Raw genomic sequence first — 17,499 nt, forward strand, 5'->3', positions numbered from 1 at the left:
GGTTCGTGGAGAAGCACAAGCAACATTAACATGTCTCCAAGTCAACAAAGAGCCTCAGAAAAAATTAAAAGATGTCACCAAGACTTAAGATAATTAATTGCTCTGGAGGAGTTAGTAGTTAACAAAGTTTATCAGCAAAGAGCAGCTAGTCAACCGTTTGGGTAAAGCCACGATCCGGCTTTATTAGTTTATACAGCAGGTATATATTCAACAAGATTAACATTCTGCTGAAGTACAACATTTGAGAAGCAGCATTGATATATGAGTTTAAGCGGGAATACTGATAAATTTTACATTTAAAGACATTGCTACTTTGGAGGAATCGCTTAGAAAGATATAAAACATCACAGTGAAGTGTATTGACAGGGTTATCGAACTCCATATCCTTCTCATGGTTTTTGTATGTCCAAAGTAATATCTTAGGCAAGGTAGTTGTTGTTTTTCCTTCTTTGTAGTATGCAGTCGAAGTTCATTTACTTATTGGTGAGCTCGCAGAAGGAGTTTGGTATTTCTGAAGCCAGAATGTTCCGAGAATTTAACTATTTATTATATATTAATAATATATTAATAATTATGTATTAAATGATGACGACGACGATGATAATATGTATTTGTTTCCCAGGTATAAAAAGCCTGAAGTGCAGGATGCTGCTTCACATTCATAACCTCAGTGTACAACTGTGTGGGCACCGGCCCCTCGCAAGGATCATATAGATAACACTCACATGAACATCTTGATAATTTGATGTACAAACAAAATGATACATTCTGTTACGATAAATAGCTTAATAATTTGATATGTATCTCCTGTTATTTAAATGTAAATTTTTTTATCTTCCACCCCTTGATAAAAAAAGACAAACTCATTCATACATCAATATCTAGGATCACTTAAAAAGAAATCTTGCTGGGAAAAATCATTCAGTTGTTTATCAGTCCATTTTATTAGATGTTGTCATTTACATTATAATTTACATGTCGTGACTATTAATAAATTGTCTTCAGTTTTTAAGACTAAATATCAAGTATGTGTTTAGCTTCTACCACACATGTGACTACAAGCGACGACGGTAGTACAGCAGGACAGCGACCACACTCTGTGGAACAAGTTTAGTGAAACTTGTATAAACCCCCGGTAATTGCTGTAGTAATGACATCAAAACAAGGATAATGTTATTGTTGTTCAGCGGTCATAGTCAGCATCACTCTTGGTGTTATTTGGAATGGTTAGAAGCTAGTTATCTTCTGACACTTCACCAAACGTCTAATGGCGGCGAACGAATTCGATGGTAAAGCAGACGATGGAGCCGAAGAGGATGATGCCGCCGATGATGTCAAAGACGAAGCCCCAGCTCAGCGAGATGTCGTAATAGGTCTTTATGTTGGAGCCAAACACCCCGGCGCCCACAAAGGTGAAGATAACTGCGAAAAAAGACAGGAACACGCATCTGTAAATAAATGTTGTAGAAACTCTCTTGCTTGGCGTCGCCTTGGTTACCAAACACTACCTTTCGAACACAAGACTACCAACACAAAATTGAAACAGTAACTCGCATGTGAAGAAATGGATCATTGCCTGTTTAAAAAGCAGTACTTGCCTGCCACCAAGTTCAGTATAACAGAAGAAACGAAGAAAGGCCGCACACTACAAAAGAGGAACAGAACCAGGCAAACGACAGCAGCGATGATGCATATGAGTGCAAGACAGGCGCAGGCTTGAGTTCCTCTAAACCAGCCTGTGGACACACATGGGCAAACAGCAGGAATTATGGAGTCTGTACAACACGGAAATAATTAACATCAAATAGCCAAAAACAGTATTTCTATCAGACATAATCTTCCTCTTGCTAATTACCTTCAGGATATCTTCATAAAATTATCCATTGGAGACTGTTTACTTTGCAAACATTATGACAAGTATACAGGTTCGAGAAGCAAGGAGTACTGGAATTCTCAAATACCTGGAAGCTCTTTGAAAGTATACATTTCTTTGCCTCCTGAATTACACTCTTCCCACAACCCGAACCTGTAGTCGCCATAGGTCCCCCAGTAGGGCACAGAGAATCCCACGATGAAGAACACAGCTCCCGCCACGAAGACCCCCAAACCGATCTTGCCAACTTTTGTCAGACTCTCCATCACGAGGGCAAGCTCTGAAACAATCTGCACACAAACATCGCATGGAACTTGACGAGGCCAGTCCCAGTGTACCACGTGATACATGATTCAGTCCATGAACCCGCTTACTGACACATCGAAACCAAAACTCATCGTCCCATACAGGTACAATCTTTCAGTTGATTTTGCTACAGGAAAACAAAACCTATAATTCTTAAATTTCACACCATCGAAATGTTTAAAAAAAATTTAAACGGAGTATTACAGGTAGTTGTCGTTATTGCAGGCTAATAGATATAAATTTTAAATTACACCGGTTGAACATTTCATTCGCGGGCATTGGCCGCCACGTCGCGAATAGCCAACAGTCGCGCGACCTCGCAGTCACGTGGGTGAGGTTACCTCGTACGCCCCCGTGTGTGCACCGATTAGCACACTTCCTTGTCACAGAAAACATTTCCGGCTCTTTTTATCTTTATCTAGAAACGATCGGGGAATTTCCATTGGCCATGAGCTTGCTTTCGTTTGAAAGGTTAATAAATGCTCTTTATCCTCCATTGTGATTCAGTTTTCCAAACGACTGACTGTGTTGCCATGTCCTAAATATTCCTTACTCTTGCTACATCTGCCCACAACAAAGACATGAAATCAGTTGATGTCTTTAGTTACAAAATATACCTTTCTATATGGTTTCATGAAAAACGACACGGAGAGTGGAGGGAGACCCGGTGGCGCAACGGTTATGTAGTGAGGGTTGGGTGTTTTGGGTACAGCTCTCGTCTCTCTGGTTTGTTTTTTTTCTCTGCATGTTACACCTGTTTACACGGCTGGCTACCTTGTTATTATATAGCCTTAGATACTGGCTCGGCCTAAAACACACATATCCTTCCCGTTAAGACATGATTTCACGGTAAAAAGACTTAAGCGGATATTGAAGACCTGAAGGACCTGAAGATAAGACATTCTTTGAAGTGTCGTTAAAGAGATCCTTCCTGTACATATCGACGAAAGGTCATACATGCGGACCTTCAGGGCAAGTAATATTACTGTTCTAGAACATAGGGTACCGTGACTTTGTCATGTAATATTTTGCCAGCTATGTGGGGTTCGGTCCTACAATATTTTATACAATAATTTAGACTCAGCTGCGTGAATAAAAAGGTTAGGGAAAAAGCCTTGCTCACCCTCGTGTCGGCAAAGAAGGAAGTCTTGCAGTGTCGTGGGCTGCCACCTCCAGGGTTCACAGCCTCGTATTGAGAAGCTGAATCAAGTTTGTAAATCACACCACAAAATGTATGCAAATCAGACAAAGACTGTTGTTGTACATCCGGGTTGTGTGCACTCAATGCACCAGTCACTTAGCTTTTAGTTTCTGAAAAAAATGGATCTGCTCCAGAAATCACGTGACCCAGAATTACTTCGAAATAATAGGGGCGTGTTGCTGTGTCTGAATACTTGGACCTTTTACTTATTTATAAGAGAGGACCAGGATAACCTCTGGTGTACATTTTGCAACCACACCTTGATGAGACTTCACCGAGTGCTTGCTACATGTAAACAAGCTGTTGCTACTACAGTACTATCTACGTATTTACTATTATAAAATTTCTTTCCATCTTACTGTCTTTCTTTCTTTTGACTATGAAAACAATTAATATCATTTAATCAACACGTCAGAAGAATGGAATTGACATGTAGTTTATTGCAGCAATAAAACCCAGAACCTCATGGAAGTCAGCTCCATCGTTTCTGGTCTTATGGCAAGCTACAGAAAACAACTAAATACTGCACAAATACTACTTTCTTCACATCGCTCTAAAAGTGGAACAACGATTGTAGTTTCATCAAAACAGGATTCACACACACACACACAAAATATAAGAAAGATTGGTCCATGCTCTTCTCTTGCCGTCCTTCTGATCCATTCCCAACAGCACCGTGCATGTGGTAGTGGGGGGGGGGGGCAGAAGTTCCAGTTAATTAAACTTTTTAAGGATTTGCAATTTTATTCTAGTATTATATAAAAGGAGCCATGTATGAGAAGCAATTTCATTGTACACTTTACAATTTATCAGGAAACTAAACAGTGTAGAAATCATAGTTCTGTAAAGAAGAGGATCTCGCCCAGCCAGAAGGACTGCTGGAAGGTTGTCTTCAGGTGTGCAGCGATGTGTTCTCTCTCATCCTTCTCTTTTCTTTATATATATGTGTGTGTGTGTGTTTACAGCAAGCGTGCAATGAATTTACAATCGTGCAGGGTGTCTGGGCTTACCGACACAAATATTGCAACAAGCGTTAAGTGTACTGTCTACCACAAACGCCATAACAGACAGACAGACAGACAGACAGACAGACAGACAGACAGACAGACAGACAGACAGACAGACAGACAGACAGACAGACAGACAGACAGACAGACAGACAGACAGACAGACAGACAGACAGACAGACAGACAGACAGACAGACAGACAAAAAATATTTTCAACAAAACTCCAGTTCATAAAGTGTCATAGAAATAGAGAATATTTTTTCGATTAAAACACGGAAGCTGGTATCAAGTTAAATGCGATAGGCTTTAAAATATATGGTAAACAATATAAAAATGCATTGCACTCGGGCATGATTGTCTTCAATCTTTATAGTAAACATCAGTTATAAACAATAACAACAACAAAGCTAGCATTGTGTTCGTAATAATGTCAACATGGGGTTCTAAATAGGTAAAAGCTCTTGAAGGCAACGTGAAATTGTTGAAATTTATGGTGAAATATAATTTTTAAAAAATCAAAAATATATGAAAGCCACTTATGTTTAATCATGAACATGTAATAAATCATTTTCAAACGGTAAGAAACTCGTTAATCCATTTTACGAGAATAGAGATAAAAAGTGTAATTTTTGGAACATTCCGAACACAAACTGGTCATAGCGCTGACTGCACTTGAGTAAACAGACTGTTTCCGCCATTGACGAAGGTGAGTAGAGTACATAAAATACCACGAGATTAATTTGTTTATCCCTAATATTTTCACTTTATTCGAAAAAAAAAGTATAAACAGGTCACTAAGAGGAAAGATAATATCAGGTAAAAAAAATACAAAAGAGGCCTGCTTGCTTCTCATACTGGTGAATGTCAAAGAACACGCGCGCGAACGCACATACACACAATAGTCCTTAGCATGGTTGATGCTCGTACAATATGCAGTAGACCTGACATATACAGTGGGTCTCAAAACATACAGCCAGAAATGGGTTTGAGACAGAGATGATGCTCCATACACTTAGAGTGGTGTAGAACATAGTTATTACTATTTATTATTTGTCAGGTGAGAATTTGTAAGTTAAAAATGTGTAACATGAATGATCAGCAATTCCACTCTTTAAAAACATTCTAAGCTAAAAAGCCCTGCTGTAAATCTTGTTGTAATTATTTATCTGTTACCTGAACAAAAGAGATAAGTGTCAGATCCTGAACACTGGAAAAAAACTGCTTTTGTCATGTGTAGCTGGGAAACATGAGTAAACACAATGGAACCCAGGTACAGCTTACATTACACAGCATTTGCCCAATCTTTGTATGAACACCTTATTCTAACCTGGCTTTTACACAGCAAGTTTGATGTTTCAACTGAAATGACATATACTTGAGAAACTAAAATGAATAATAATAATAAATAATGTAATGATAGCAGCAAAATATGGCATAGAACACTTTAGCCATCATGAGACAGCAGTACACTTGATTCTATTTTCTTACACTTAACTAAGACCACAGATGTAAATGTCGATTACATTTTGGACTAGCAATCAAAATGAGTGATTAAGTGTCATTAACCTTGTTTGACTCGCAATCATAATGAATGATCAAGTGCCATTAATCTTGTTTGACATTCAATTATTTTAAACTGACTATTCTAAACTCTAAGATAAAATATAATCCTATGGGCATGTTGGCAACAAGAAATTATAAGCAGCTTGAAATTTTAAAGAACAATCAGACCCCAACCACAGTTATAACCTGGAGCACATCTCTCTTACAACAGTAAACCTTCATGAAATATGTTCTTGGGGTGTAGTTCTAGAGTTAGCACTGTTCTACAAATGCCGGGGTACTGAGGCTGATATGGTTTCCACCACCACCAGCCATACAGCGACTGTAGTGTGTAGAACAAGCCAGTCTGTGGAGCAGGCTGAGTTAAAGCATCCTTTGGAATAAACTGAGTAAAAGCAGGCTGAAAATACCATTGGAAGAATAATAAGCACACAAGTCTTTCTTCTCCAGGAGCAACAGGCAGCCAGTGCCCCTGGCACAGCACCACGTGACTAGCGCCGACGACAGTACTCGATGAAGAAGCAGACGGCGGAGCCACCGAGGAGGATGCCGCCGATGATGTCGAAGGCGAAGCCCCAGCTCAGGGAGATATGGTCGTACTTGTTGATCTCACTGCCGAATATCACGGCCCCGAGTAAGGCGAGGGCACCTGCGGAATAAACAAACCCAACATCTATCAATAAACATTCTACAAACATCATGGACTGCCGTCTCCTGGCTACTAAACACAGCAAAGCCGTCAACCAGTGTTATTACAGACTCGACATGTCTTTAAACCAGGTTTACAAAAAAATTCTGCTTGATCTGTGTGTATGTCTACCTGCATGCGTATGCTAATTAATTCATACTGCAGCAGAATCTCGCGATCTTGGTTACACTGACCTGCCGCTATATCGAGCACGACGGAAATAAGAAGAAAGTGCTTCAGTTTCCTGGCGATGAACAGCCCCCGTAAAACGATGTCGGCGATGATGCTGAGGAGGGCGAAGCAAGCGCATGCTTGAGTTCCTTTAAACCAGCCTGTAGAGACACATACAGAGCTACATCAATGACAGACTGTGCTCAGGTGTTCTTCCACATACATCATTGTAGCTCCATAGACAGACTGAGCTAATTTTTTCCAGGGTTAGATTACATCATCATCATCATCATCATCATCATCATCATCATCATTTATAATTGGCTGTAGGCCACCTGGCACTAACCAGTGACCCGTGACAAGTGTCTGTGCTCAATCGCAAGTTTCGGGTAGCGTGAAGCAATGATGCGAACGACACGTACCCGGCAGGTCTGGGAATGCACGGAAGTCCTCGCTGAGAGTGCTGACACAGTAGGTGTTGCTTTGCCAGCCTGAGACACAAGCTTCCCATAGTCCGAACCGCCATTTGCTGGTCTCGAAAGCCACCCAGTAGGGTACAGAGAAGCCCACCACGAACACCACCACACCCACCACGAAGATGCCCAGGCCCACCTTGCCAACCTTTGTCAGACTGTCTAACATGATGACTCACTCTGAAACAATGTGCAACTGTTACTGTAATTATAGGCCATGACTCATAGCAGGCATCCTATCATTACAAAACACTACTCGTATAATTAATAATCCTGTAATCACAATGATTGTTGCCTCAAACTTGGCAGACTGCCAGAGCAGGCGGTGCCAAGCAGGAACCACTGGTTCCGTCCAGGGCTCAGTTTTTGTTTCTACGGAAGTATTAAAGCAGATATAAAAAATAAATACCTTCTATGAGTAAAATTGGTTTATTCTTATGGATTTAAAGTTAGCTAGAGGTAAGCCCCATGTCAATAAACAGTATTACTTATCATTATTTACAAGGTGAACTCAGGCTCTCCTCTTTGAAAAAATAAGGGCTTGTGTTTTATCTTCATTCAGTTTCCACTTATAGTGAGTCATCCACACTCTAACATCTAATAAATTAGGGTTAAAGAAAACAGAAATTTTAAGAACAACAAAATTTCACAGTTCTTAAAAATCAAGTACCCTCTCAAAATTTTTTTTAATTACATTTATTAACAAGTTGAAGAAGATATTATTGCTTAAATCACTATTTCCCTATGTACAATAACCACTCTCCTATTAAAATAATTCAAGGTAATATGGAAGGCGATGATATTATTATCTCACGAGGCGCTTAAGTTATCTCTGAAAGACTCTACAACTATCTCTGAAATGCTCTGCAGGATTGCATCTCTGTCTGCATGCTAGTATCTCTATCTGCAGGCTAGTATCTCTGTCTGCAGGCTAGTATCTCTGTCTGCAGGCTAGCATCTCTATCAGCAGGCTAGCATCTCTATCTGCAGGCTAGTATCTCTGTCTGCAGGCTAGTATCTCTGTCTGCAGGCTAGTATCTCTGTCTGCAGGCTAGTATCTCTATCAGCAGGCTAGCATCTCTATCTGCAGGCTAGTATCTCTGTCTGCAGGCTAGTATCTCTGTCTGCAGGCTAGTATCTCTGTCTGCAGGCTAGTATCTCTGTCTGCAGACTAGCATATCTGTAGAGCTCTGCAAACTATGTTCCTGTTCGTTGTATCTGCTTAGAGCGAATCGATCCTCTGCAATCATCAACATCAGCATGGGCTGCATCACACGTGTTGCCCCAATAACCGTCATTTGATACTACAGCATGAACAGCATTTGCAGGCGGAATATCAGCCAGTCTCCACACAAAGCAACATGTCCCCACTTTTTGACCAAATGCCAACTGGCGTGTACCCGACAACCCACAAACGCGGCCATTGGCGACACACCGCGCGCCCAGCGGGTGGACAGACTGACAGCGCGCGCCGTTGGACATAGCTGCACCTGGATGTTGAGTACACTCTGTGTATATATATATACAGATATAACAATTACTATCAGGTGCATAAAAGAAACTTGCATCAAAAGCCGATGAGAACCTTTTCAATCTTCACAAGGTGTGTGCACAGATGGTGTTACAAGTAAAGTGGAGTGATGCAGTGAACATGTTCACTTCTGGACACTTGAAGTGTGGGTGGAGGTGCACTTTGCTGTGACTCAAACACCCACACAGCCATAAAGCAGAAGTCTGAGGAGTGGTTAAGGAATACAACCGTCAGTGTACTGGGCGGATTTGTTTTTGTATTTTTAGCTATTCCTCCCACCAGCCAAATGTCAGAATGTCAAAGGTCACGTGCTCAACGTACGCACTGTTCCTGCACAATCAGCACTGAGGTAGACGAGTTGACTACTGTGTACAGAATACAGGGATCTGCGACGATTGTTAAAGCACTGTGTAACTGTGTGTTGATAATAAAGATGTTGTCTACAATAGTAAAGATGTTGATAGAACTTTCTTCAATAACCGTGTAGATGGTCAGTCTGTGGGAGTCACGTGAACTTTATGCAAACCGGAGGTGTTCCAAGAGGATTTGGATGGGATTAATTTGATCCTTTATCACGAGATATGATGCACTCTCAACCAGGCAACATCTTTCATTGGAAGTATGATCGATCTACTACAGGCTTTGACCCTTGACCCTTTCTACAGCAGTTGAATCGATTGATGTCTGTGTTCCCGATGACGTGAGGAGTTTGTGGTGATTGTATCAGTGATTGGTGAAGCTTGGAGCTTTGATACAATAGAAATGGGGAGAGTTCAAAATATTTAGGTATTTCTATTATCATCGTAATACTATGCTAGTGTATAAATAGTTGTTTTATTTTGTAAGATCTCGTATGTCAGGTATGCAAAACACAAACTACGATAAACGCATTCTGTCCATCTATCTTTCTCTTGAATAAACTCTCTTTATCTCGACTTTAATACAGCACGAACAAGTGAGCACTGTCGGTGTGTACACGATGTTTGTGTAACTGGATGATGTTATCTACACGCGGGGAATGTTTCGCAAGCTTACTTCATCCCAGCTTACAGCTGGTTTAGCTGTATTCCATTGTTCCGCTAGCCTCCTGCTGTCCTAGAATAGTGATGAGGCATAAATATTAAATACACATTGCATCTGGGAAGTGAAGCAGAGAAAATACATTCATTGTAAATTCAGTGCATACTATTGAAAGCTAACTTTTGTTAGTTTAGGTTATTTCACAGACCCAATGCTTGTTGTTTTTAGAACCTCATGGTTTTTGCACAGTAAATCTTTTATGGCTAGAAGCACAGAGACACAGCGATTAACGGTCCTGAGTACAAGTGAACATTGCTGTAGTTTGTTGTAACCAGGGTTGTATTAGTCATCAAAGCATAGCCTCAGCGACATCATCCTCCATTTGCCATTCAACGCCTTCTAAACGCCATTTTGAATTGAATAATTTGCTATAAGCTAATACTTCATCTGTAATAATTATAAAAATCAATATTATAGTTAGCCTCGGACCCGCCTCAAAGGCCATGTTCATCGCGTTTTTCAAAGCTGCTGACTAAAACAACAGAGTTAAATAATTAGCTCTAGTGTACATACAGATTATCATTATAAATTATTTCACAAATAATTATAAATTATTACACATACGCACGCACAGTTACTTGAGTGTGAAAAGGTAATTTTTCGCAGTAGTATTATTATTATTTAGATATTCCCAACTGCAAAGACTACCGGCCGGTGACCAGTCGCCCTGTCCCGTCTGACAGACCGAGGAAGATGTACTCAGTCAGTTAATGACACGAGGCTGCCTGTTGGCAGTCCACCTTGTCACAACACACTCTGAAGGATTATGGGTTTCATTCTATATCTCAGATTTCAAAAAAAGAGCTCTCACCTGTTCAATGCAACAAGCTGCTCCGGCGGAAGAATTGGTGTGTAAGACGGCTCCGGAACTGAACTGAGTGCTGGCAGGCACTTGGCTGAAAATGTTGATGAGCGTCGTGTGGCTTTAACCGCGGCGCTTCAATCATTCGATCAGAAAGAACAATGGACAGACGCAGCAGAAGGTATAATTATTCTCAACAAAGTGCAGTTTGGACGCGTGTCCGTGCAGTGCGAAACTTGAAAACATTTTTTTTTTTTAAATCTGACCCCTCACACCGAAACTTGTTTCTGCGGAGGTTTATTTGGCCATGTCACCCAGGCCTGTAGTCGGAGTGGTTAGCGGGAGACGACTGCTGCACTGGAGGATGGCGGGGAAGGGGGAGAGAGAGGCTAACGTGGATATGTATGTGTGGGTGTGTGTGTGTCACTCAAAGAAAAACATGTTCTGGCAATTGTGCTTTTAAATGCTGTTCTTAACATCAAGTACTTCATATACATATTATGATCAAGTTTACATTACTGATACTAAAAAGATATACAACAGTATCAACAACATCAATATTAATAGTAAATTATCCGCATGGATTTTATTTTAGCCTGAAGTTGTTTTGTCTGTCAGCAAATAAAGTGCAATACTAAATGTGGATATATGTGTGTGTGTGAGAGAGAGAGACAAGGTCCTGCTAAAGCTGCCAGCATTTGTACTCTGAAGATGTTCTCAGTCACCACCAGCTTCTGTGTAGAAGTCGGTGAAGTTTGTCAAGGAAACGCCCTGTTGAAACGGTCGGAGCCAGCGCCAGTTGGATGTTTATCAGACAACTCCTCAGAAACAGCTGTGGCAGAGAACAGAAAGGACACAAACTCCACTGACTACTGACAGCAGGATTGTGCGAGCGGAGACTTTTCTGAGTTCCTTGTGTTTTTCTAGAAAAAATTGTAGTCGTCTTTCCAGTAACAATGTAGTTTCCTCTCTTTGTGCATATTATAGCGGCACCTTATCTTTGGCGGAAAAAAGTTGTTTCTGCACACAGATCTTTATTGTGGTTTCTAGGTCATGTTTGAATAGGGCGAGGTGAAAGGGCGACTGCAGAAATCCAATGCTCCAGCCTCTTCATGATAGGGCGTGCGCGCAATTGTGTGTGGGTGGTGTGTGTGAGGTGTGTGTGTCCGTGCGATTGTGTGTGGGAGGTGTGTGTGTGTGTGAGGTGTGAACGTGCGACTGTGTGTGGGTTTGTGTGCGTGGGAGGAGTGGTGATGGCAGTGGTTTGGAATAATGGCACTCTGATCAGAGCATCTAACTGTATAACAGCCATAGAGTGACAATTTATTCAAGCACCATGATGCACTAATGAGCTCTTATTGCGGCTGAAAGGGGCGATAACATGCACAGGCTGCGAGGTTCAGTTCTCCCCCTTCATTCTGAGGCCAGGTACACAAACACACAGCGCTAGCATTTTCACTACGTCTTAACCATCTATCTTGTTACCATCTAGCACACGTTACGAATAATATAAATGGTTACAACTCAAGTAGAAAATAAACAGTTTTACAGAAAATGCACGATGATGACAAAAACACCTTCCTAAATCTTTCTTTGTGATTTATTAGTCATCAATTTTTGACAGTTAAAAGTGACAGCTCATAGACTTTTAAAATATATCTTTATTCGAATCGCTTGTTAGGTGAGGAAGCTTTAATTATGTGCTCCTTTGAAAGGGTAAGTTAAAAATATAAAAAAGCTAACACTGATCATAATCAGTTAAAACTGTTTAATTTTTATCATTACATTTTGAGCGGAAGGGAGGCAATGAATATAAACGGTCCACTTCATGAACTGCTGCAGAACAAATATCGAGTTTCTAAACATTGCATCTGATACTGAACCTGAATGACAATCATTGTCAGGTGAAGGGAGTTTGTAGATGGTACAGCTGATGATGTGTCCTAGACACAAGAGTATCTTCTATTTTTTTCGGGGCGGAAGTGTGCAATTAATCTGTTTATTATTATGTCTTGAATAACATCTTTGTGAACAGATGTCTGTTCACCCAGATATTGCATGTAAGCGTTCAGCAAATCATGGAAAGGGTTCAGTATCGCTGACTTTGATAAGAGCGATGTGTCATTCAGCTGCCATTGTGTATCTGATTGTGCTAATGAAATTTGAGGTGTCGCTCCAAGCCAAGCCCTCATCGATACCCGTGCATCTGTCTTCAGTCCAGGCTCCTCTGGCTTCCTTTATCCCATTCCTGATCGTGCGATTGACCTTCCGATATTCGATCGCAGCTTCTGGGTTGCTGGGTAACATGACATAGATTTTCTACTCTAGGAGTACAACAATTTTTGTAAAGATCGAATTTAACAACAGTGTGGTAAGGAACATCAAAATAGTTTTTACAGCTGGTGATACTGATATTTGTGACCTCGCATGATGCTCCATACATATTGTGTGTGTGTAAGATGTAGATATAGCCACCTACACTGTAGTGCCAGAAGCGACAGTGAGTGCAAGTGCACCTGCAGGTGTAGTTGATCATTGCCTAGCAATCACCCAACGTGTACAGGGAGAGAAAACCTGTTATCAACAAGCAGAACGGGATCAGTGCGTGCTTGTCAGCTAAAGCAAGAAAGGGAATCGACTTGGCCTCACCTGCACACCTCATTTTTCTGCTTGTCCTCAACACAAAGCACTCTCTCTCCCCCGGACACTGGATTGGCATGCTGTCTCCTGTGTAGTGATTTTGTGTAATTTTCAAGGACAAAAGTAAGATTATAATTGCTTGTACAGTTTTAATTTCCTGTCAGTAGAGCCGCAATACCGGCTGCGCACAGTCATCTGTCATACCACCATACCTGCCATAGCGCAGTGCTTTCTAGTCTCTCAAAATGTTGACATGTTTTAAATATTTAAACAGGTGCTGCGAGGTACAGAGTGGGATCCACGAAGTTTCGGGTCAATGTATTTAAACTCAAGAAGAAAGTCAGGATAAGGCGAGGGCAACTGCTGTTAGTAACAACTTAGTTTGCAGACAAGGTGTTGGGTGTCCACACATTTCAGGTAAAGGTTGTTCGGGTAGAGCAGTGGGCAGGGGAGTGACTGCCTTACACAACTGTTAACATAACTATCATCTATCAACTGAGCTGTCAACAATTTACTGAATTTGTTTGAAAATGTAGTTATGCGATTGAAGATGTCCATCATCTACACAAAACAAACACATGGCAAACACGTGAATGTGAGAAGGTGTCGAGTGAGAAGGTGCTGAGAGGGAATGGAGAAAGAGACTAGACTGACATGCGTTGTAGTAAACTGTATTTCTGTGAACTGTAAACCTCACAGCGAGCTGTCGCACAGTAAATGACAAATTGTCCACTTCCAAGCACATTTAACATCGAAGAAAAAAAGCCGAGAATGGGAGCTCAGTTTTGTTAGCGACCACACTGCGCATGTATACTTGCTGAAGCGGATGAATAAAGTTGTACTGTCCTGTATTGTACAGATTCAATTTCTGTTATAACTGTTATAACCATTTTTTCTGCTAAGTGAATGCAATATACAATGAAAAGAACGCCTACATACTACATTGATATGAACATTCAGCAGCTTCATCAATGGTTATTGCGGCTGGTTGCACAGAGACTGAGCGTCTGTCACCACAACAGTGAGAACCGGGTGATGAGGGTTCGTATCTCGGTCCGATATACCTCTTTGTGAATGCGACATCTGTGTACAGGGTGGGCCGTCGGCAGTTTTGTCCGGGTACTGGGGTTTCCTCCACTGAGTGTGTGTGTGTCTGAATGATGCCTTTATTAAATGTGTCCTTGTGCGACCACATATGTAAGTGGCTTGAGCTCGCCTTTAGGATAGGGAAGGCTCGCTATAAATAAACATTTATTATTGTTACTTTTTGTGCTGCAGCCTTGGTGACATGCAGCATCTCCAGAATGGAGTGGACACTGAGGCTGGACGCCAGGGGGGTAAGAACTTGGAAACAATCACTGGCGAGGAATGGTCACGTGGTCAAGCTGCGTGTAACGACGGGAAAGGTAGCTTGGACTAGCTTCTCGTATCGGCGAGTGTTAGTGTCTGTTAAAGCTATGTAGAAAACGCCCATCCTGTACAATATCTCCATTTTTCCATGTTAACTGTGCACGAGGAAGATTTTCGATTCCACCCCTAGCCAAGCCCTGCTACTTGACCTTTCTGCCGTTTCCAGTTTACATTTCCTATCACTGCACTCAATCTTTGTAATGTTTCTGATATCTTCCCTTAGGCACTCATGTTTTCAGGCACATGACAAGAAAAGACAGAAAAAGAAGTAAAATGTGACAGACAGACAGACAGACAGATGAATGCTATATTTCTGAACTCAAAAAGCTTGTGTCAACGTTGGTTACAACTAGAGGCCTCCAGATTAATGACTGTTGATGGTGCTTGCTGTTCATTTAAAAACAGTTAAGTGGCTGAGGCAGTAAACTGTAAAAATACAAGCTAGTGTTTTCTTTGCTTAACTAATGTAAATATTGTTTATTTCTTGATGAATTAAATGCTTCCATTATAAAAAAAAAATCAGAAACAAAATGCTGAGGTCTCGTATGAGACATCATTTGTGGTCATGTCCCTGTATTTAATTCTCTCGCAGGTCAAACCACAAGTGATTGCAAATATACTTCACTTGAACATTTTGTGGATTGCGCTTGGGAGGACTTCGTAACCTTTTTCTTGCTGGGGTCACAGCAAATCCAGCAAGCGGCCATCTACGACCTGACGACCCTTCAGCCTCTGGCCGTCAGCGAAGGCTTCCGAATCGACATGTCCGAGCTTCAGCAATTGTTTCTGTGCTTAAAGAACCAAGATCTTGCCTACAGGTGAAAATGGAGTATACTTGACCTGTTCTGTTAGCAAAAGTTACAAGACCTGTATTTACAAACTATTTTCTTGTCTACATACTTGACATTATCTGCCTATAGGTAGCATTGATGAAGCTATAGATATAAACAGAAACACATGCATACAATTTTTACGAATACTTTTCTCTGGTTTTCTATTTGTTCGTATTTCTTCCTCAGGTCTGGGATAGTCATTGGTGGCAAACACTATAAAGTGAGACTCGCCGACGGTCGCCATGGTATTCTGGCTCGCACAGACCGCGAAGGTTGTACTGTGTGCAAAACGAGAACTCTGATGATCATCGGCATTCACGACGACAGAGGAGTGTCCGCGCGCTGCAACGAGGAAGTCATGCGCTTTGGGGACTTCCTCCGTAGAAAAGCTTTTTGAATGAAGCAGAAGCAAAACCGTGAAGACATCACATTGACACCAGAAGTTAAATTAATAACTTCTGCCAACAAGTACGGATTAACACCTCACTTTGTGCACATACTTTTGAAGTTCCTGGTTGTGATATTTTATATAATATGTATATCTTAGTTTTAATGTACCATCGTTATTTGTGTTGTAAATTTGTAAAGGAATTGCGTCTTAAATCGGAAAAGAGCTGGAAAGCGAAGTGAACAGAGAAAGTTCAATCGCGTAATAATGCTCACTTTCTTGTGTGATTTGTTAGTGAATATTACACTCCCCACTATAAAAATTTTTTGTTCCTGTGTTTTTTTTTCCTTAATACTCTTTCATGATTAGTAGTTCTTTCGTTTGATGTCTCTCTCTCTGTCTCACTCTGTCTCTCTCTCTTGTTCCTGAATTTTTGTTCTCCTTGTCCGTAATCAACCTTTGATTTATTTGTATACGCTCTTGATCATTCGCTTGCAACTGTCTCTTGTAAAAGTCTGATTGTGGTGATTTTTACGTGTGCTGACAGATGTTACCATATAGATATAGATATGCTACAATGATTCAGCTCCCGAGGTGGTATTCTAGAATGTAGAGCAATGGAGGCGGAACTAAACCTTATATTGTGACTGTAGAGAAGCGTTAATCCGTGTTGTTTCGACAGGAGAGATTAAGATGTCCTGCACTCGCACATTACAAAAAAAAAAAAAACCAAACAAACAAAACACAAAACAAACAAACAAAAAAAAAAAACAACCAAAAAAACCAACAACAAATAAATAAATAATAATAAAGAAAAAAAGAAAAAGAAGGAGGGAATCCATGACTGTACACAGTGCATCACAACATATATGATATGCTGCTTTAAGTGTTAAACGACAAAGAAACACTTAACAAAATTAAAAAATGACACCCCAGTTATTACAATCACAAGAAATAATTTAATACTCAGAATAAGACAAACTTTATAATAATATTAATAACATTCAAGGTTTGCAAGTCAGTGTAGGATAAAATTAACCATTTTTTATTATTGCCTTTGTTTTGTAGTAAAATATTTCGATTTTTTCCGTTCTTTAGATTGAGGGCTAGATGTTAAAGAAGAAAAAAAAAGCATAACGCTTGCATGATTACCCTGTACGCTGCCCTTGTAAATAAAGAGTTATCAGTTATCTGTCTCTCTAGGTTCAGCTACCTTTTATACTTTGTACGAGGGGAAGCAAAAATATATACTTGCAAGTATGCCTTCTCCCCCTCCCCGTGTCCCTCTGGTTCCTGCACCACTGAGTCAAGATGCGCGCAAAAGTTCCAATAAATTCTGCAGAAAAGGGGAGGGATTGTACTTTGAGGATTAAGACTTCTTTCAATTAATGATGGACATTTTTTAAAACATTTCATTTAGTGAGAATGAAACTAAAACAGATGGTAAATGACACACACACACACGGACATATCACATCCCTTCTGTGTACGTCCGTGCATGTCGCTGCACACAGGGAGGTAAGCACGCAAGG

At 40.7% G+C, this 17,499-nt stretch overlaps 3 protein-coding genes across 3 annotated transcripts; 1 reads left to right on the forward strand and 2 right to left on the reverse strand.

Moving 5' to 3' along the window:
* Positions 1 to 920: 920 nt before the first annotated feature.
* Positions 921 to 3,444, reverse strand: LOC112574552. Its single transcript, XM_025255708.1, has 4 exons — positions 3,303 to 3,444; positions 1,962 to 2,163; positions 1,599 to 1,736; positions 921 to 1,422 (listed from the first exon to the last, which is right to left on the reverse strand). The coding sequence occupies exons 2-4, from the start codon at positions 2,137 to 2,139 to the stop codon at positions 1,265 to 1,267; spliced, it is 474 nt and encodes a 157-aa protein (XP_025111493.1). The 5' UTR covers positions 2,140 to 2,163; positions 3,303 to 3,444; the 3' UTR covers positions 921 to 1,264.
* Positions 3,445 to 3,800: 356 nt separating this feature from the next.
* Positions 3,801 to 11,043, reverse strand: LOC112574260. Its single transcript, XM_025255203.1, has 4 exons — positions 10,706 to 11,043; positions 7,233 to 7,463; positions 6,834 to 6,971; positions 3,801 to 6,600 (listed from the first exon to the last, which is right to left on the reverse strand). Exons 2-4 carry the CDS (start codon positions 7,450 to 7,452, stop codon positions 6,443 to 6,445), a joined length of 516 nt encoding a protein of 171 aa, XP_025110988.1. The 5' UTR covers positions 7,453 to 7,463; positions 10,706 to 11,043; the 3' UTR covers positions 3,801 to 6,442.
* Positions 11,044 to 13,321: 2,278 nt separating this feature from the next.
* LOC112573841 (profilin-like) lies at positions 13,322 to 17,213 on the forward strand. The gene is made up of 4 exons (XM_025254482.1): positions 13,322 to 13,459; positions 14,615 to 14,742; positions 15,339 to 15,564; positions 15,766 to 17,213. The coding sequence occupies exons 2-4, from the start codon at positions 14,625 to 14,627 to the stop codon at positions 15,974 to 15,976; spliced, it is 555 nt and encodes a 184-aa protein (XP_025110267.1). The 5' UTR covers positions 13,322 to 13,459; positions 14,615 to 14,624; the 3' UTR covers positions 15,977 to 17,213.
* The last annotated feature ends 286 nt before the right edge of the window (positions 17,214 to 17,499 follow it).

Source organism: Pomacea canaliculata, linkage group LG10, assembly GCF_003073045.1.
Source record: "Pomacea canaliculata isolate SZHN2017 linkage group LG10, ASM307304v1, whole genome shotgun sequence".
NCBI lineage: Eukaryota > Metazoa > Mollusca > Gastropoda > Architaenioglossa > Ampullariidae > Pomacea > Pomacea canaliculata.

Coding starts and splice junctions, on each gene's coding strand:
- LOC112574552 (XM_025255708.1), bottom strand. CDS start 2,139: ATGGAGAGTCTGACAAAAGTTGGCAAGATCGGTTTGGGGGTCTTCGTG. Junction 1,737..1,961: donor TACTTTCAAAGAGCTTCCAG/GTATTTGAGAAT, acceptor GTGTGTCCACAG/GCTGGTTTAGAGGAACTCAA. Junction 1,423..1,598: donor TATACTGAACTTGGTGGCAG/GCAAGTACTGCT, acceptor CTTTTTTCGCAG/TTATCTTCACCTTTGTGGGC.
- LOC112574260 (XM_025255203.1), bottom strand. CDS start 7,452: ATGTTAGACAGTCTGACAAAGGTTGGCAAGGTGGGCCTGGGCATCTTC. Junction 6,972..7,232: donor TGCATTCCCAGACCTGCCGG/GTACGTGTCGTT, acceptor GTGTCTCTACAG/GCTGGTTTAAAGGAACTCAA. Junction 6,601..6,833: donor CGTGCTCGATATAGCGGCAG/GTCAGTGTAACC, acceptor TTTATTCCGCAG/GTGCCCTCGCCTTACTCGGG.
- LOC112573841 (XM_025254482.1), top strand. CDS start 14,625: ATGCAGCATCTCCAGAATGGAGTGGACACTGAGGCTGGACGCCAGGGG. Junction 14,743..15,338: donor TGCGTGTAACGACGGGAAAG/GTAGCTTGGACT, acceptor ATTCTCTCGCAG/GTCAAACCACAAGTGATTGC. Junction 15,565..15,765: donor AACCAAGATCTTGCCTACAG/GTGAAAATGGAG, acceptor TTTCTTCCTCAG/GTCTGGGATAGTCATTGGTG.